The sequence below is a fragment of the Alnus glutinosa genome, chromosome 1, assembly GCF_958979055.1.
Source record: "Alnus glutinosa chromosome 1, dhAlnGlut1.1, whole genome shotgun sequence".
Lineage (NCBI taxonomy): Eukaryota > Viridiplantae > Streptophyta > Magnoliopsida > Fagales > Betulaceae > Alnus > Alnus glutinosa.
This window is the reverse complement of record NC_084886.1, coordinates 44,211,304-44,230,836: the sequence shown is the minus strand read 5'-3', so window position 1 is coordinate 44,230,836 and position 19,533 is coordinate 44,211,304. Positions and strand designations below refer to the sequence as shown.

General features: G+C 34.5%; 2 protein-coding genes across 2 annotated transcripts; one reads left to right on the top strand and one right to left on the bottom strand.

Moving 5' to 3' along the window:
- Nucleotides 1–10,899: 10,899 nt before the first annotated feature.
- Nucleotides 10,900–11,610, bottom strand: LOC133852624 (uncharacterized). The gene has a single exon (XM_062289569.1). It carries the CDS (start codon nucleotides 11,514–11,516, stop codon nucleotides 11,067–11,069), a length of 450 nt encoding a protein of 149 aa, XP_062145553.1. The 5' UTR covers nucleotides 11,517–11,610; the 3' UTR covers nucleotides 10,900–11,066.
- Nucleotides 11,611–15,275: 3,665 nt separating this feature from the next.
- LOC133851789 (1,4-dihydroxy-2-naphthoyl-CoA thioesterase 1-like) lies at nucleotides 15,276–18,534 on the top strand. The gene is made up of 3 exons (XM_062288748.1): nucleotides 15,276–15,579; nucleotides 15,701–15,892; nucleotides 18,283–18,534. Exons 1-3 carry the CDS (start codon nucleotides 15,424–15,426, stop codon nucleotides 18,436–18,438), a joined length of 504 nt encoding a protein of 167 aa, XP_062144732.1. The 5' UTR covers nucleotides 15,276–15,423; the 3' UTR covers nucleotides 18,439–18,534.
- The last annotated feature ends 999 nt before the right edge of the window (nucleotides 18,535–19,533 follow it).

Genomic DNA, 19,533 nt, shown 5'->3' with positions numbered 1-19,533 from the left:
GGCCTTCTACAAAAACATCTTCACTGCATTTGGAACGTTGAGATTCCAAATTGTCTTCCAAATAGTATCACTCATTCCGAGCTGGGATCCCCTATTTCGGTTGAGAGCTTGGTACTCTTTCTCCATATGATATGCACTTTGTACAAAAAATAATCCATTTGTTGTACCCCGCCAAATCTAAAAGTCTTGGGGTTGTAGGAGGCTCAACGGTATATTACCAATAACCTGTGCTTCTGACTCCTTAAGGAGCTCATAAATCAACTCTTTACTCCAGCAATTCAAATCAAGATCAATGAGTGCAGCTACCTTCGTGTTCGCATGTAGAAATCTCCTTGAGGAATGGACAGAGAAAGATGTTGGAGTCGGTAACCATGGATCTCCCCAAATCCTAATATCTTTTCCATTTCCCACTCTCCACTCTAACCCCTTTTGCAATGTAGGGAGTGCTGACATTATGCTCCTCCAATCATAGGAGTGTCGTTTCCCTATAGAGGTTGCCAAAATAGCTTTGTGTGGATAGTACTAGGCTTGGAGAATACAGGTAGCCATAGAGTTTGGCTCCTTTAGAAGTTACCAACATTATGTAGCTAATAGGGCTTGGTTAAAAGTAACCAAATCTCTAAATCCCAAGCGACCTTGAGTCTTTGAGAAGCCCATCCATTCCTAACTCATCCAGTGGATCTTTTTTGTATTCGATTTGTGCCCCCACCAAAGATTATGCATCAAACCATGTAACTCTTTATAAAGACCATGTGGAAGCTTCAAGACACTTATACTATACGTTGGGATTGTTTGGATCACTGCCTTGAGTAGGATTTCCTTCCTAGCTTGAGACAGAAACTTAACTTTCCAACTATTTAATCTGTTCCACACTCTGTCTTTGATGCTCTTGAAAGATCTTACTCGAGACTTGCCTACTAGTGCCAGTAGGCCAAGGTAGGTATCATATCTTTGGATGGCTTGCAACCCCGAAAGAAATGAGATTTCTTGTCTTTTGGCCTCGCTTGTATTTCTACTGAAGAAAATAGAAGTTTTGTTTAAGTTCAGTTTCTGGCCCAAAGTAACTTCACAGTTTTCCAGCAGTTTGAAGATTCGCCACCATTCAACATGATTTGCCTTACAAAACAACAACATGTCATCTGCAAATGAGAGATGACTAATCCTTGGGCCATGTTTAGATGTTGGTACACCAATAATACTCCCATTTGCTTCAGCATGAGACAACATAGAGCTAAGGGCCTCCGCATAAAGAAGGAAAATGTAAGGGGAAATCAAATCACCTTGACGTATGCCCCTAGTTGGTTGAATTTTGCCCACCGCTTGACCATTAACCACAATCAAATAAGAAACAGTTCGAATAAATTCCATTATCAATGTGATCCATTGCTCTGAAAAACCCAATCTCTTTATAACTGCTTCCACAAAGCTTCATTCCACTCTATCATAAGCTTTACTCATGTCGAGCCTTATACCCATGTAGCCCACCTTGCTCCACATTCGCATATGCATTGAATGAAACGTTTCATAAGCCGCTAACACATTATCTATAATCAGTCTCAACATTGATTGTTGCCCAGTTTTGTTGAAAAAAATAGGCTAAGAAGCCATCCGGCCTTGGAGCTTTCAGAGGGGGCATCTGATTCTATGCTCTGCTAATTTCTTCTATAGTATAGTCGGCTTCTAAGAGTTGGTTCATGGTAGGTGTTACTTGTAACGCCCAAGAAAATAATACTGTGACTATATATATATATATATATATATATATATATATATATATATATATATATATATATATATATATATATATATATATATATATCCATTGATATTTGAGGTCGTAGATTTCATTTCTAATAAGTTTAAGGTATTAAGGAATTAATTAAGGCACGTTTACAGTTCCAAATTGATTAGAGAAGCTTAGCAAACCTTAATCTTTAGGATACAACAGAAATAGAAACAATCTGTTTGAGGGTGGTGATCTATCCACAGCTTCTAGCGATCGATCCAAGCTGCGATTAATCCCCATAAACTGGCGCTCGATCAACCTAGCGATCGATCCCCACAGTATGGCGCTCTATCGACATAGAATTGCAAAAGATAAATATCACGTACCAGCTGTCCTTCGATTTTAATAAAAGTCATGATTACTCCATGACTCATCGCAACAGCTCACTACCCAGGTGAATTGAATCATCTCCTAGCCATGGGATATATAACAACTCAAAGCAATCCAAGCCATCCAAGCCATCCAAAGTTTCTATAAAAGGAAGGCAACTCTCTACGTTATTCTCACTTCAATTGTGAAAAGAAACTCTCTTTCTGTGTTTCTCTTTCTCACAAGCCAGCACATCTCTTTGTCGCAAAGAAAAAAAAGAACCCACTATCTCCCTCTCTTTCGGCCAGTGCTTAACCAGAGCAGAAAGTTCAATCTCTCTCTTGGTCCTTTGTGAGCAAGAACAACAAAGAAACTTTCAAAAACTCACTGTCTACCTCTTTGCCAGCAGCCCAGAAACAGAAAAGTAAGCTCTCAAGAATCTCCCTCTCTTTCTCCCTGTTTCTCTCTCGAACAATTGCAGAAAACTCTCTCAAAGCTCTTTGTCCCACTCGGCCTGGCATGCAACAGAAACAAAAGAGAAAACCATCTCTCACTGGTTCTGATTTTATGAGTTGGAGTCCTTTTAAAAATATTCCAATACCATTTGATGATATTTTGGGTAAGTCTCTAAGCTTTGGTTTTTTAGTTTTGTGATTTTAAAGCATTGGGTTGTTTAAAAAGTTTAATATGTGCTTGAGAGATATTTTTAAAGTGATGTATTTATTTACCAAAATACGTCGTTGTGATGCTCAAGTTATTTTAATATTTTATAAAAGTGTTGTTACGCTGCCCAAAATTATAAAAATATTTTTAAGCATTAGTTACAAGAATGCTGTTATTTTGCCCAAATTTCACAAAATAATAAGAATTATTTATATTTATGCCATTATGGCATCTGTCTATTTTTAAAATATAATATCCATTATTTATATTTATGAGTATGCTATGTCCTTCTTTATTACACTAATGTTGTTATACTTCATGTTTTACTTTATAGGTATTTTAGGCATTAATTAAATAAATGTCGAATAATGCCCACATAAAAATATGTGGTCATACAACTGGCATATTTTATATACCGTTATAATATCCAAACAACATTAAGAAACTATGTTAAGTTGTTTAGAAATTAGAAGTGATAAAAGTATTAAAATTAGGTTTTTAGCGATTTGTATTAATTCACTATCACATGTACAAAACTGTAATGCAGTGATCACTTGTTTGGATATTCTTTGAAGCGAAAAATGGAATAAATATAAATTACTTATTGAGTGTGATACCGATTTCCATAACATAATGATTGCAGATTTGTTTAAATGTATGCGTGTGAAATAAACATTGCATATTGTAACTGTTGTGACTAATGAATTTATTAATAATAAAGTTGGGAGGAACGACAGCCAATGGACCAGGTGTGTTATGATTGCCTGTGCCAAAAACGATAATAAATTAAAAGTTGGTGAGGAATGGCTTCCAATGTACTAGGGAGTTATGGCTAGTAGTACGAAAAACGCTAATAAAAAAAATGGTGAAGGAGGAATGGCTCCAAAGATAACCGTTAACCGAGTAATGGCTCTAAACGAGTAGAGTGAAAGAAAATAAATAAATAAGACTTTGCATATAAAACTGTAATCATCTATATATATATTCACTTCATGACTATGGACCATGAATTGCATATACATATATAGACATAAAGTTATATTATATATTTTGTGCTTCTAAATAAATCAGTAATCTTTATATTATTGAAATAGTTGACTCATACAATTACAGTATGAGATTGTGGTAATGCCCAAAATCACATTATTATGGATGCAGGTTCAGAAGATGAATGCTTGGATTTCCTTCCTCTAGCTTGATAACTTTAAGCTAACATTTGTTTAGCTAGTTGTATTTATTTATGTTTACAGTCATTATTGTATGGTATTTACATGTTTAGAATAATGTTTGTATTTGGTAGGCTTTTTATATATGTTCATGTACCGTTTGTGGCACTTATTTTGATGTACTTAGAGTACTTATCATGTGTAAAGAAAACTAAGTGTCTAATAAATATTTGGTGGTAATTCAATCAGCTCTGATGTGTTATGTTATAGATTCCAAAGTCTTTAGAAGAAAAAAATATATTCCGCTGTGAGAGTTCATCTCTGATGTCACGTGGAAACCAAAGGTTTCTACTTACGAATTTGCTAGTTCAAATTTGGAGCGTTACATTACCTGTGGCTGAATAGCTAGGGTACAATCGCGCACATTTTGTGGCTCACAAGTGCTACAGAGATTTGAATAGTAGTTAACAAATACTTGCTCAATTTCCCCCTGTTTCGTATATGGATTTCCTTCCATATCAAGAATGCTTGTGATCAAACTTCTCTGGCTTCGTTGATTTGCACATGCGTGAAAAAAACTTCCTTTTGTGGTCACCCTGTTGAAGCCAATTCTCCTTGGCTCTTTGTTTCCATTTTAAATCTTCATCTTCCAGTAAAGCATGTAATTCATCTTTCATGGTTTTTTCTACTTCCAAATTCTGGCCCATATTGCTCAACTAAAAATCTTGCAACTCCTTGTTATTTAAAGGAATTGAGCGAAACTTATATTAGAAAACCATCTTATGCACAACGCTTAAAAGCATTCACAGCAGCTTCCCTTTAACTTTTTCTCAATTTAGGAAACTAAACCATTTTTTCATTTCCTATTTAAATGCACTTCACAATAGCTTCCATTATTTTTTCCGTATACTATTTAAATATTCTTTAAATTAAATGGTAGGGAAAAGAAAGAGAAAAGAGAAATTATTTAAATATTGATTAAAATAAATGACAGAGGAATGAGAGAGGAAAAAGAAAGTTTGTTATATTAAAATAATGTTAAGGGAACCACTTTTAATTTACTTCTTTAGATCTAGGGCATAACTTTTGGTTTCCTTAGTTTAGGGAACAACAAGAGAATTTGATCCAATGAGTTTTTTTAGAAGTTTTCCCTACATTTAGGGAATATAATGAAATTTAGGGAAGCTAGTGCTAGTAGTATATATATATATAAAACCAAATTTTAAGCAAATTAAACCTAACCCAGTTTTTATATTTTTATTATTCCCTTCAAATTAAAAATCAATAAGCAAAATTGAAAAGAAAGTTTTCTAGAAAAAAAAAAAAGAAGTACAGAAAATCGTTGTCCAAAAATTCAGAAAATGAAAAATAAATAAAGGTCTCAGTTTCTGTAATGAAATTGAGAAATTTTAGTTGGATGAATTACGTGCTTCTTAACGTACTCGCAAGACTTTACCTGGATAACATGGCTCTTGAAGCTAACATTCTTTTTCTCTTTTTGTTAGAACATCACACTCTAACTAACACAGTATCCCAGTAACTGTTATACAAAACATATTATATTCTATCCAAAAACACATTATGCTAAACGCAACACAAAACTAATGAAACGCATATCTTCTAGACTTTTCTTATGACATATAAATATATTGAAGTGAATCCACATTTTATGTTACCTTTGCCACACTTCTTTAATTAGGAAATCGAGCTTTACCTAGCGTATGACTCCTCAAGTCCACATGTGTTTTTTTCCAATGCACTATTTTACTAAACCCGTTTCATTTACTTTGAAACAAAATCTCTGCAACTTTGTAAAGCTTCTTCTATTGTTACCCTTCCCCCCCCCCCTCTCTCTCTCTCTCTCTCTCTCTCTCTCTCTCTCTCTCTCTCTCTCTCTCTCTCTCTCTCTCTCTCTCCAGGTCTGTCCCTGCATTTATGCAAACAGATCAATACCCCTCTAGTTTCTTCAATTAGAACACTAGATGTAGTTACTCAACTATTTTCCCTAAATTTAGGAAACAAAATTATTTTTTTGCTTTCCTATAAAAAAAAATACCTCATAATAGATTCTCATATATTTCCCTATATGATCAATTAAATACTACTTTTTACTTTTATTTTATTCTTTTTTCTTTTTCCTATTTTTATTTTTTTATTCATTTCTTTTCTTCTTCTCTCTCTTGCTCTCGCGCCTTCTCCGTCCTCTCTCTCTCCCAACCAATATAATCCTGTAGACGTTGCAAAATATATATGTTGATTATCATTGTTTTTGTGGGTTTATTGTTAATTTCTTCACCTTACTCCAAATCCCAAATCTAAAGCAAACCCATTTCAGTCTGAAGCAAACCCCGAGCTCCCTCGCCGAATCACATCCTCGACAAAACCCACGCCTGAGTCACAAGCGCAACCATTAGCATTTGCGTCGTTGCCTAAAGAACGAAATCTCTGGTTCTCTTAGCCGTTTCACTTCGAACTCGTAAAGGATGTGCTGGGCACAGGAGCTGAGTTGCGGCGAGGTGCTTTGGGGGCTCTGAAAACGGCAGATTATGGCGGTGATTTTGTGTTTGGTTGATGAGAAAGTGAGGGAAAAGGCGAGGGCTAGAAGCAGCGGCGGACCCATGCTTGTAAAAATGGAGGGGCCAAATCGAAAAAAAAAATTTTAAAGGGGCAAAACTAAAAAAATTAAAAAATTAGGGGGTAAAATTTTAATTTTAATTTTTTTTTTATTTGTGAAAAAAAAAAATTTTGGGGAAAATTTTGTGGCTTGGGGGACCGCCCCTGGCTAGAAGTGGGGCTGATTCAGCTAGTTCAACCATAGCGTTCTGGTTGGGAAAGGAAGGAGGACCGATGAAGTGATTCAGATGTGCGAAGGAAGAGAGCCAGAAAGGAGAGAGAGATGGGTTTTTTTTTATTAAATTTTTTTTTATTATTAAAATAAGGCATTGAGTAGCTACAGTACTACACAATACATAAGAAATCAACGTAGCTACCCAAGGCCCTCATGTATATTTATAACATTTGCTTTGAGAGTTATTTTGTAAATGTTTTTTAATTTTTTTTTCTAAATATAGAAAAAGAAATTATTATAAAGTAATTGCTGCTAGTGCTCGGTAGTCATATCAGCTCTAATTTCTTCAATCTTTTCTCACACTGTCTATACAACTCGAAGAGCGCTACCTTCCAAAATTACCTTATAGGACCCAAAATCTCGGCTAAAATTTAATTAGGTAAAGGTACGTTGGTTGTAACATTTGGTTATTTAATTTGGAGATCGAGATTATTGTAGTTAGCTTATAATATTCTTACAAATTAATTTCATCGTAAAAATACGAGAAATATTAGACATCCTAACACTTTTTTTTTTTTTTTTTTTTTTTTTTTTTTTTTTTCAGAATTTAGTCTCAAACTGATGTGTCACAATCCTATGAGATTGTGGCACACTTTCCAAAATGATAGATTTCATAGAATTGTGACACATCAGGTTGGAATTAAATTCTGAAAAAAAGTGTTTGAATGTCTAACATTCCTTTAAAATTACTCTCAACCGGATTATGCTTGAATGAGACAAGTTTGAAACACCTTTTGAAGAATCTTGAGTGTTGAAGTCCATATTAAGAGTTGAACCATTTCTTTTTTTGTGTGTTTTGGGATCCATCCAAGCGATCAATTTGATTCTCCTGATCTTTTATAGAAGAGCACCAATGGCCATCCACACAATCATCTCAACCGCTCATTCGTCTTTAATTTCCACTTGCCACCCCCATTGGAATTAATTTATAAAAAATAATATACGACTAAACGTTTTTACTGTTTTCCTTTTGTCAGCTGGAATTGAATAACTTAACTAATTAAATAATGATAATTCTAATTTTTCACTAAACTACATCAATTAATTGTGCAACTCATTTAATTAACTGAGGATATAACCTAACATATACTTATGTGCCAATTTTTAGAATATCAATTAAAATAATTGAATTCGTCCATTTTTATATGCTTAAACTTTTGAAATTTAGCGTGGTTTCAAATTAAAAGATAAATATTTTGAACTCTTATATGGTTATTTAACAAAAGATAAATATTTTAATAAATTGAAAATTTACAAGTATATATATATATATGCATGCATGCACCCCGATTACTTAATTTATCATCTAGAATTAGGGTAGTATTTTTTCTTCTTTTTCTTAATAAGGAGGAGACACTGGCAGGTTCTACCTATCATGAACTAAAATTTGAAGGGTTTGTGATTTACGAATTACTCAAGAAAAAAAGAAAAAAACGAAAAAGAAGAAAGAAATTAAGAAACTTATTGCACAGTGGAGAGGAATGGTGGAAAGGGGAGGGTTTAAGACCATCAATTAATGCTTAAAGCTGCACATGCATGGAAGAACAAAAAAAAAAAAAAAAAAAAAGAAGATATTTTCAAAAGGGATCTTCAAAAAGAAGAAGCTCAAAATATATACGTACGTACGTTTAGATGTTCTCCTTTAATTTCAAGCACTAGACGAAAAGAATCAGGTAGAAGCATTTAATTGAGACTTGCTTTTAACGGCTGATTCCTTCACTTAGAGATTAGAATCCTTTTTGAGTTGATCAAAATTAAATCGCATATATATATATATATATATATATATATATATATATATATATATATATATATATATATATATATATGTATGGAGGTGCTGTCTCTTCTTAAACAATATTGATCCTTCACCACTACAATTTTTCCTTCATAGGGTTAGGGTTACTTTTTGTGGTGTTTGCATTGTTTAGGATATATATACACATTATTCATAGCTATGAGTTGTATACCATATACAATTAATTAGCTTCCATTTTAATCCCTGAGATTAATTAAGAACGACCCACATCGATCGAGATGCATTGATAATATATATATGAGAAATATTAGGTGTATTAAATTTTTTTACCGAGAGATGAGTACCAAATGATATTGAGTTTATTCATTAAAGATGATCAAAACAATTAATAAAAATAAATTCTACAAATACCAATGAATAAGCTTCACATCATGATTTCTTCTCCAATTGAAGATGGTCAAAGCACTTCCCCATTTCTTTTTTGGTTGTCATTGGTAATCATGCATATATAAGAGTTTGATTCTTTTTATTATTATTATATTTAAGACAGATCAACTTTAACACCCATTGATGACTCACAACATGATCATCTAAATATGTACAAAATCTGAGTACTATTCCTATATGCATGTATTCTGAGTACGTATAAGGAACAAAATCTGTAGAGAATCTGTAAAGTTGAAGCACACTAGCTAATTCCTTAATTATAAACTACATTTTTAACTTGTTATTTATGCTGTTTGCTTTGTTTTGGCTTTCCATGAGTTGGACACCATATACAATTAAGTTCCCTTTAATTACCATCGATCTCAAACATTGACCTTTAATTGGCCGAAACAATGGCCTTGTTTGCCAAACACCGGAACAGAACACAGTAGTGCTGACTACTGTTCCTGTACTTCTTTCTTTCTTTCTTTCTTTCTTTCTTTCTTTCTTTTTTTTTTTTTTTTTTTTTTCACTTTTTCATATTTTCTAATACCAATTAGCATCAAAACATTCTCATTTTTTTTTTTTCACTTTTTATATCACATCAATAATTTTTTATTATTATTCAAATAAAAAAACTCACTACAATACAATTTTTTTTTTTTCACTTTCATATACAAATTCTTTTTATTTTATATCACATCATTACTTTTTACTAATTTCAAAATTAACAATTCATTACTCTGCTTTGTACATGTCTTTGCCAAACAAGTCTGATCTTTCTTTTCTCTTTCTTTCTTTCTTAGTTTCTTTTTTGTTATTATGCCATGCACAATTACTTCTCAATATTTGTGATCATTAATGCCTCACAACATGTTAACGCAACCATATAAAATGGTTTTTTTTTTTTTTTTTTTTTGTGTAATTTAATATGGAAAAAGGGTTATAAGGGAATAAAAACCAAAAGAGGGTGGACTATCCAACAACAATATACCCAAACATAATTACACAGTAATTCAAAATTAGTACAACTACGCAATTAGAATTGAGTAAAAAAATAGCCTGATCATTGCATATTGGGCTAAAAGCCAGGAAATAGGTCATACAAGGCGGATTCAGAAGCAAGCTAATCTTCTGCAATGAGGATTGTTTATACTCTATAGAATATAATCTCGACTGTGACATGTATTGTCTCCATTTCGAGCGAAATAATAAAGAGAATTCTCCTAAAAGAGGATAAATTGTAGAGGGATGTGGTCCGGCCAGTATTTCATCTCAAAGTGAATCCTAGAAGGATTGTCCTTAATTTCTATATTCGTCGATCTTCGAATTCCCATGCATCATGTAGCTAGCTAATTATGAATGTCAATGGCCATGCCACTTGCATCCAACGGCACCTACCCCAGTCGATCTCGATCTTTTGCGTTTTGGACATGCAATGTATATATGCTGGCCTTAATTATATCGTGATGTTCACGCGGACAAAGATCATGAATCATGATCATCTATTAAGAGGAGGAAAAAAAAAAAAAAAACCCTTCTTTAATTACACAGAAAATAGGCAGTTATTGTTTTCCATAGAAGATGAACAACTATATATTATGGTATCAATTAAGGGATCATATGGGTTTCCCTCATCTCCAAATCAGATTGATTATCTCATGTTTTCTCTTTAATATCATCATAATTTAGTTGAGATATGCTGTGATCAGAACAGAAGAACTGTATGATCATAGGATGTCTGTCAGAACAGTACGTACTCAATCTACTTCAATCTTCCACGTAATTGGTTTGTAGTTATTTTAATATATTTGATAATAATATATATGTTGCCGAATTTTGTCTATTAATTCTCAAGATCGAGGCGGCTGAGAGAAACAAGGAGCCAAAAGAGAGAAATCTAATTAATTAAAGTAATAACCAACAAAATAAGCTAGTCAGCTAGACATGAAGTACTGAGATCATTATTTATAGCTCAGAGAGTAGGTGCATACTTAAATAAATTACAAGAGAATATAAAGGAAAAATTAAAGCTCATATATATATATGTATATAAGCTGCGAAGAATGACCAGGCTGGAAGGACAGGGCCGGAGAGATATTCGAGCTGTCAAGTGGCAGTGACGGCGCCGTAAGAGTCCGCGACACGAGTTGCATGGAATTTGTCAATGAAGACTGTGGCCAAGCCGTCAATACCAGGCTCAGCAACCCAACGTCCACCGTCTCCATCACTAGTATATGTTCTAACACCTTCGTCGTAAGAATAATGATCATCTGACGTGCCGCTCCCACCGGAGAAACATGCCTTGAATAAGCCGCATATTGAGAAGGAAGAAGATGACTTCTTACCCATATCTCTCCAACGATCTTCTTCTTCTTCTTTCTTATTTGTTTTTGAGATGGCTTGTGAAGGTGTGACTGTGAGCGTGCTATGTGTATCTGATCGAGGGTGGAAGAGAAGGAAATATCTGCTCGTATTTATAGATGGAGGAAGCACTTGGGGGAGACACTCCCGGCAGCTTGTTGGCTGTTTAAGATTAAATGGACGGTGTGGATCCATTGAAAAGACATGTGCAGAGAGGACACCATGGCTGTAAATCTCCGATAAAGCACAAGTGCTATGGTCCTCTGCTTTTGAATTGACCAACTACGCACACTTGTCTTTGGGTGGTACATTGCCAACCATTTCTTTGAACCTAATATCATTTGCTTTACCCAAAAGATGCCTCCGAACTCTAATAAAATAATTCCTACATACGGATCTCCAATATTGCTTATAGCTTGATTTAGTACTCGTACTTTTGGTGAATCTCTCTCCATTTTCAACATCTAAAATATTCGATTAAAATAGAAGAGAAACTGTAAAATTAGGGTTTGGATTCACGTTATTCTCTAATAGGCGTTAAAATCGGCGTTTATTTTAAAAACTTAATTAAGCATATAGGAAGACAAAACACAAAAACCCCAAAGAGTACACCATCCATTGGTTTATTTTCCTTAATATTCGTTTTTATCTCTTTAGGAATTGACTAGCTCGATCTAAAACGATACAACCTGACGATAGGAGCGAGCTCTGGTTAATAATAGAGAAACGACACAAATACATTACTTACACTTTTTTATACAATCAAGTTTTAAATTCAGCATTGAATTTGTCAGCCCCATAAATCCATCAGTAAATTTAAAAGTAATAAAAGATGTATTTAATTATATCATTTCTCCTAAGAATAATGCTTCCTTCGTGTCAAACAATATTTGATCAAATGAATCATGGGGCTAAGTAGATGCAGCAAATGGTTTGAAGACGGCTACGAATCTATCTGTTCAACTGGCCATTTGATTTCAGAAGCCAATTAAAAGTGTAATTTTAAATAAAATCGCAGAAAGCGTATTGTTTGAGCGTGCGTTTTTAAGAAATTGCAGTTTAAAAACGTAGAAAAATATAGATCTTCAAATCTCTGGCAAATAGCTGCACGTTTTAAAATCGTTAATTTTTTATTTTTTTTAAACCGAAAATCCAGAAAAGACAGGCGATCTTTTAATTAGAAAAGTTGCATATGGAACGTTCCTCCGCGGTAGTACTTTGCACCTGAGAGCTGACACCTCCTTTTGCAAACGAAATGGAAGAAAGAAAAATTCAAAAGCATGGTCTGTGGGTGCTTGCTTTCTTCTCTCTTTTGAGAAAGGCATCGAGTGGGGAAGAAAGAAATTAAAGCCCCCACTGCACCCACCCCTTGATCGAGCACTCCTAGCCTAGCATGCAGTGCCTTCAAGCTGTCTACCTTTTAGGCATCTTAAAAACCCTAAAGGAACCAGGGTTTGGTACGCACATCTCGTAGTACTTTAGCAAAAGGGCCCAAATCTAGTTAATTAATGAACGTCCCCTTTAGGCTTTAGCTAGCTTGTCCTATATACTAATCACTATTCTATGTTTTCTAGTTGTAATCACATCGATTATATTATTTTCTTTTTAGCCCTTCCTTTGAATAACAATCTTGTAAACTATGGGCAATATTCTTTAACACGTGTCAACTTATTGAGCCCATGATGTAAAGATCGATGATCAATATTAATTGGAACTCTCTCTCCAAAGGGGATCGAGGTTTTGTTTTCACATTGATTTAGACGTACATGGCCAAATTAAGTCTAAGTCTAATGCCGTGATACGTACTCTCGATTAATTAATTTTATAATTAGTTGAGTGAGTTTTTCAAATTTGTGATTAAGCATCAACTTTAGTTAAGTACTGTTGTTGAAGACGGCATTTTTCTGTGGTCAAACTGTGCCTAACCAAATTAATTAAGCTACTGACCTACTAGTGGTTAATTATGTGTTTTCTATTCCTTCTTTACTAGTGGAACTAGACTATGAGGGCATTCGTAGAGTGAAGTCGTCAAAATTTAAGCAAATTTTGGTTATAAATATCACTTTTGTTATTTTAACTACCTAATTTTCAAAAGCTCTAAATACCAAACTCTAGCTTTAATATTCTCTCTACTTTAAAATAAATAATATTTTTTATTAACCTTTCAACTAATCAACCAAAGACCTTTCTAGAATTCAAGCTTCCACCGGACCCAACCTTCGACGACCGGTGGAAGCTCGACGGCCGGCTTTTCATCTCGAAAATGACAGATCGACGAACTGTGGACCTTCTTTGCTTCTAGATCCACTAGAGCTGACTTTCCACAATGACCGGCTTCTTCGACGGCTGGCTTTTCCTCGACGGTCGGCATCTTTTCGACCTTCGCCGACTCACGAAAATGAAAGATCGGCTGACTATGGACCTCCTCTGGTTCTAGATCTAACGAAATCGGCTTTTCCTCAATGACCGGCTTCTTCGACAACTGGCGAAAATGAAAAATTGATGACCGGTAGAGGCTGACTATCAACGACCTTCGCCCGCGAAAATGGAATAAAAAATTGCAAAATAATAAGAGACGATCGATTTTGCCTTCATCTCATCAGACAAGGATTTCTGACAATCCGCAAATCTACTGTAGAAGTAGAGAACTCGTTGGAGACGAAATTTTGAGCAAAACCGTCTGATTTTGGTGATTTCGTCTATTTGACGACTTCACTACAAATGCTCTAACCCGTGTTATGCGCGGGTTTTTAAATATTTAATTCCTTTAATTTGCTGCGAAACACCACGATTTTTTATTTTTTATTTTTATGTTGGGCGGGGAGAAGATACTGAAATTAATGTGAATATGGGACGGATTGATCGAGGGAAGACTAAAAAATAAAAAATAAAAAAATAGACAGGTCAAGGTTGTTCTTTGTCTATTAATTACCGCTAGCTAGTACTATGCAATGATATATTACCGCGCGTTGTTACAATATTAATTAGTATATTACCATGCATGTTTGTACCGAAATATTTTCTTAATAATATGCTAATTTATTCTTTATTCACTATATATATATATATCATATTAATTGTAATTTGCATATGCAGGTGAAAGCTAGGGAGAGTACTTCTTTTGTCAGCTTCCATTACAATTTTACAAACATGCAATATCTAATTAAGCTTAAGTACGGAAAATGGCATGAGAAACTAAAAATATATATAGGAGACAAGACATCCAATAGACACTTTCAAAATTTCTACAAAATATTTGCAGAGCTATATATATCTTACAATTCCTCTTGCACCCAACATCAATACATACTCTCTTCTCTAGATCGAGCATATTTTTGCAAGGCCAAAATCATAACTTTGTTGGGCCAAAGTTCTCTCATCCAAAAAAGAATGTTGAGGCTTTATGCATGTCCAAAAATGCAAGATTTATGTGTTGCAATTGCAACCTCTATATAAGTATTTTTTCAGAAAGTTGTGCTATTTTTTTTTTTTTATTATTATTAAATTAGCACAAAACATTAGTTCATATCTATATATTGATAGCTAAATACAAAAATTTAATCTTTTTCGTTAAACTACAAGAGTATTGCTAATCCAGATTAATATAATACAAACACAAAATTCAAACAAAAACACACTATAATCTTCTATTAGCCCATTAAATCCAAAAAAAAACAAATTATTAGGAAAAACTTTGCTTAGCATCCATGATATTTTATAAATGGTCTCTTACAATCACCTATATATTTAAATTCTCTCAAATTCAAACAAATTATTTGAAAGCCAACCTAATCGATCTCCTCACCCAATCCATCCGTCTGTTTCTTGGACTTTGAAGTACTCATTGGACCACGTAAGGCCAGGCCTATATGGCTATATGAGCAAACCCATTCATCCCCCATCACCCATCCAACCAACCAACCAGCCGCTCTCAACCTCTCACCTGTCCATATATATGACCCCTAATTTCCAATCGGCAAGAAGTCCTTGTCCGATGTTGAAAATGAATTGAACTTTACATTATCATATTAATATTCGTCTGAAGAAAACAAAAGAAGAAAAAGTGAAAAAGAAAGACGATCGAGAGCGAGCAACAGAAGCTATGGAGAAGCAGAGACCAGCAATAGCAGCAGCACCGTCGGCTAAGTTCAAGACTGAGGTGGTGAATCCTCCGCTTCATGCGTTCGGATTCGAGATTGAAGAGTCATCCCCACAAAAAGTCACCGGCCGGCTTCACGTAACCCACAACTGCTGTCAGGTGAGTTTAACCCTCTCACTCTTCTTCCCCTGCCTCTGCGTCAGCGGCTCTGCCTGCCGAGTGCCGCCTCTTCGTCTCCTTGTTTCTTTATTTGAAGACGCATTTCTTTTGAAAAAAACAGCCATTCAAGGTGCTGCATGGAGGGGTATCGGCTCTGATAGCTGAGGGGCTGGCAAGCATGGGAGCCCACATGGCTTCGGGTTTCCAGAGAGTGGTTGGAATTCAACTTAGCATCAACCATGTGAAGCGCGCTGAGCTTGGTGATCTTGTCCTCGCTGAGGCCACCCCTGTTAGTGTTGGCAGAACCATCCAGGTTCCTTCTATTGTATTTTTTTGTCTCTTTAATTCTCATCCCATTGCTTTTTTCATAACAATTCATACAAAAAATTATGGAAAAACTATGTAAAAGCCTCACAAACTAACAATCGTTTTTAAACTAGTTTTCTGAATTACCAATACTAGCACTATAACCCCCCAAACTATCAAAGAGTGTCAAAAAAACTCGTTTTGTCAAAATATTTCTATAATACCCCTACCACGTGTCATATATTCAAATTAAAATAATTTAAAAATTAAAGAAATTTTAAAAATATTAAAAAAAGGGCCAATTTATATATATTAAAAAAATTATTTTTAAACTTATTTTTTAATTGAATATTTGACGCATGGCAGGGGTATTATAGGAATATTTTGAGAAAATAGATCTTTTTGGCACTCTTTGTTAGTTTGGGGGTCAGAGTGCTAATGTTGGTAATTAAGGGGTTACTTTAAAAACGATTGTTAATTTTGGAGGCCTTTATGTAGTTTTCCCAAAAATTATTTTATGGGCATTTTTGTAGTGCTATTATATAAACTTTCAAAAGTTAGTTGGCAAACACTGCTCATCTTTTTAGTAAAAAAAGAGAAAGGAAAAAATCGTATTAAGTTTCTAAATTTTCATCTTATTTGGATTTAGTTTCTAGATTTTTATTTTTTAGAATAAGATCTTTTGATTTTATCCGTAATTCAAATAAGTCATTTCATTACTTTTCCATCTATCACATGTGTCTCATTTAACATATGGATGTCCATGTTGGTACCCAATGTCAATGGCACTTCATCAAGTGCCAAATCATTCATTGAACTAACATTATTGTGTGGAAAAAGATTGGAGACCATAAAGTTTAAAAAAAGAAAGAAAAGAAGAATAAAGAAAAAGAAAAAAAAAAAGATAGTGGTCCTCCATTTGTTTCTCACAACCTTTTTCTTTATTCAACGGTTCATGCATGTTCTACATTTGTCACTAAACTATCATAACAAAATGCCAAAATATTACCTAGTTACCAAAATTGTTATAGGAGTTGTTCGATTGGTTTTTGTTTATAGGGTTGGGTCTCTTGTTTTTTGTTTGTATGGATAAGTTGGTACTTGATGGCATGAGATTGACATTGATTGCTGACATGGACATTGACATGTCAAATAAGATACGTATAACATATGACTAATTAATAACTTTAAGGGTTAAATACTCTTATAATCTCTGAGTTTTCACATTTTTATTTTTTTGTTCATTAGTTTCAATTTACATCATAGATAATACCTGAATTTTAAGAAAGGACCGAATTGGTACCTCGGTTAAGTTTTCCGTCCAAAAATTAACGGCTCACCACGTGTCAACTTTTGAGGTTGACACGTGACACTATATAAAAAACTTAAAAATTGAAAATCTTTAAAGATTAATTAAAAAATAATAAAATTAAAAAAATATTAAAAATAAAAAAAATAAAAACACAAGTGGGTGGCTGAGCCACCTACCTTGGCCACCATGGGGGTGGCCAACCACCCCTATTTTGGCCAAAGGGGTGGCTGAGCCACCCTCTTGGCCGGTCTAGGGTGGTCGAACCACCCCATGGGATGGTTCAGTCGGGGTGGTTCGGCCACCCCTAGACCAAAAAATAAAAATCTCAAGATCGATTTTGGCCCTTGGGGGTGATTCGGCTACCCCAAGGGCCAAACCCTCCAAATTTTGTTTTTTTTTTTTCCGTTTTGTCCTTAGGGTGACCGAACCACCCCCATAGGCCACGGGGATGGTTCTGCCACCCCTAAGGGCAAAACCGATCTTGCCATATTATTTTTTTTATCTGTCCAGGGGTGGCCGAACCACCCCCACCCCAAATTGGCTAGCCACCCCCTTTTTTTTAGAAAAAAAATTTCATATTTTTTTTTAATTAATTTAAAGATTTTTAATTTTTTTATATAGTGCCACGTGTCAGGTTGACACGTAGCGGACCATTATTTTTTAGACGAAAAACTTAACTGAGATATCAATTCGGTCTTTTCCTAAAATTGAGGTACCATCTGTGATGCAAATTGAAACTCAGGTACTAAAAAATAAAGTTGTGAAAACTCAAAGGTTAAAAAGGTGTTTAACCCAAACTTTAACTATAAAATGACAAATAGACATATTTGATACTAGAGCAAAACCTAAAAAAAATCTCATTTTTGAAATTAAAAATTCAATGACTATATCCAAATCAAATAAAAATGAGCTAAATATGTAAGCACACAGTTGTATTGCTTTAGGCCATATATAGGACTCCACCCCTCTTCTCTCATTTCATTAATTTAACCTTCTCTTAAATGATATAAAATGAAGTTTTGGAGGATGTTATGATCATATAAGACTTATATTATAATCACATGATTAATGGAAATTTTGAGCAGGTGTGGAAGGTGCAACTCTGGAAGGTTGATCCTTCAAATTCACAGAGCAAATCCTTGGTATCATCATCTACGGTTACTCTTCTATGTAACATGCCTGTGCCGGAGCATGGAAAAGATGCCAATGATAATCTCAAGAAGTACTACGCGAAATTGTGAACCTATTGTACTATATTCATATAATCTTGCAAATAATATGCATTTATTCAACACTTGTTGGAATCAAAGCATCAATAAGATAAAGACTTTGATTGATGTACTTACGGCTGGCAAATAGATTGTGCGACCGTCGATCACACTTGCAGAAAAGGTCGTGAGAATTATACTAAATCTTGTAAGGAGCAATATAGAAACATTTCTACAAAGTGCCTTGTTATGCCCCGACTTATTTGGTCACATCAAATTAAGTATCTCTAAATCCTCTCGAGTCTAATATCTCAAAGCAATGCTTAATTAACCTCCATAAAAACATGATGTATTCACGGTTATGTTGCAACATCCAAAAAGCAAAACAATTTGTTGGCAGTGAATACAAACACAATACGAATGTGTTTTAAAATCGTCTTCCCTTTACCCTTATGTTACTTAGATTTGGTTCAATTGTTTTCAGTCATGTCTCTTTAGAGTGTATTATTCATGGTTATAGACAACATGCTAGAGTAGCAAACATTGAATCATTTACCTTGTATCATAGTCAAAAGTCACATAAGGCATAATTGGGGTCTCAATAATGACCGATATTGGACTCACATGGTGAGAAAGCCGGAATCTATTCACTCACCTCCGTTGTTGGTCGAATAAGTACACCCATTATGAAATATATGCTACGGTGGAGTTCTCTTCCCAAAAGAACGTGTCTAAACTCAATTTACTGTACAAATCTTATTCTAGACGCTACCCAAGCACCTAACCGAGCCCTCAATTTGCTCGCTACCTTAAGTGCCAAATTAAGATCTCACAACTAGTTAATTACAGGCTATACAGATTGTAGGATATCCGTGCAAGTTCTTAACAAAATAAATATCAAATACATAATCTTAGCCCTAGCTAACGTGGCATACATTTGTGTCAACCAACTTTATGTGATACATAAGCATCAAGGGACACAATGTATCATCTCTATCTGCTACCAAAGTGCTAGATGTGGTTACTCGTGCGAGTGAGTCAATTATTAAAGACGCCTAGGTAAGATTAACAACCCTAAGTCGGATCATACAGGTAGAGTGAATCCCATTCTTTAGGAATCCTATTATG

What these genes read in the sequence shown, in the direction of transcription:
- LOC133851789 (XM_062288748.1), top strand. Translation starts at nt 15,424, where the DNA reads ATGGAGAAGCAGAGACCAGCAATAGCAGCAGCACCGTCGGCTAAGTTC. An exon ending in TAACCCACAACTGCTGTCAG is followed by an intron (nt 15,580 to 15,700) that starts GTGAGTTTAACC and finishes TGAAAAAAACAG; the next exon opens with CCATTCAAGGTGCTGCATGG. An exon ending in GTGTTGGCAGAACCATCCAG is followed by an intron (nt 15,893 to 18,282) that starts GTTCCTTCTATT and finishes AATTTTGAGCAG; the next exon opens with GTGTGGAAGGTGCAACTCTG.
- LOC133852624 (XM_062289569.1), bottom strand. Translation starts at nt 11,516, where the DNA reads ATGGATCCACACCGTCCATTTAATCTTAAACAGCCAACAAGCTGCCGG.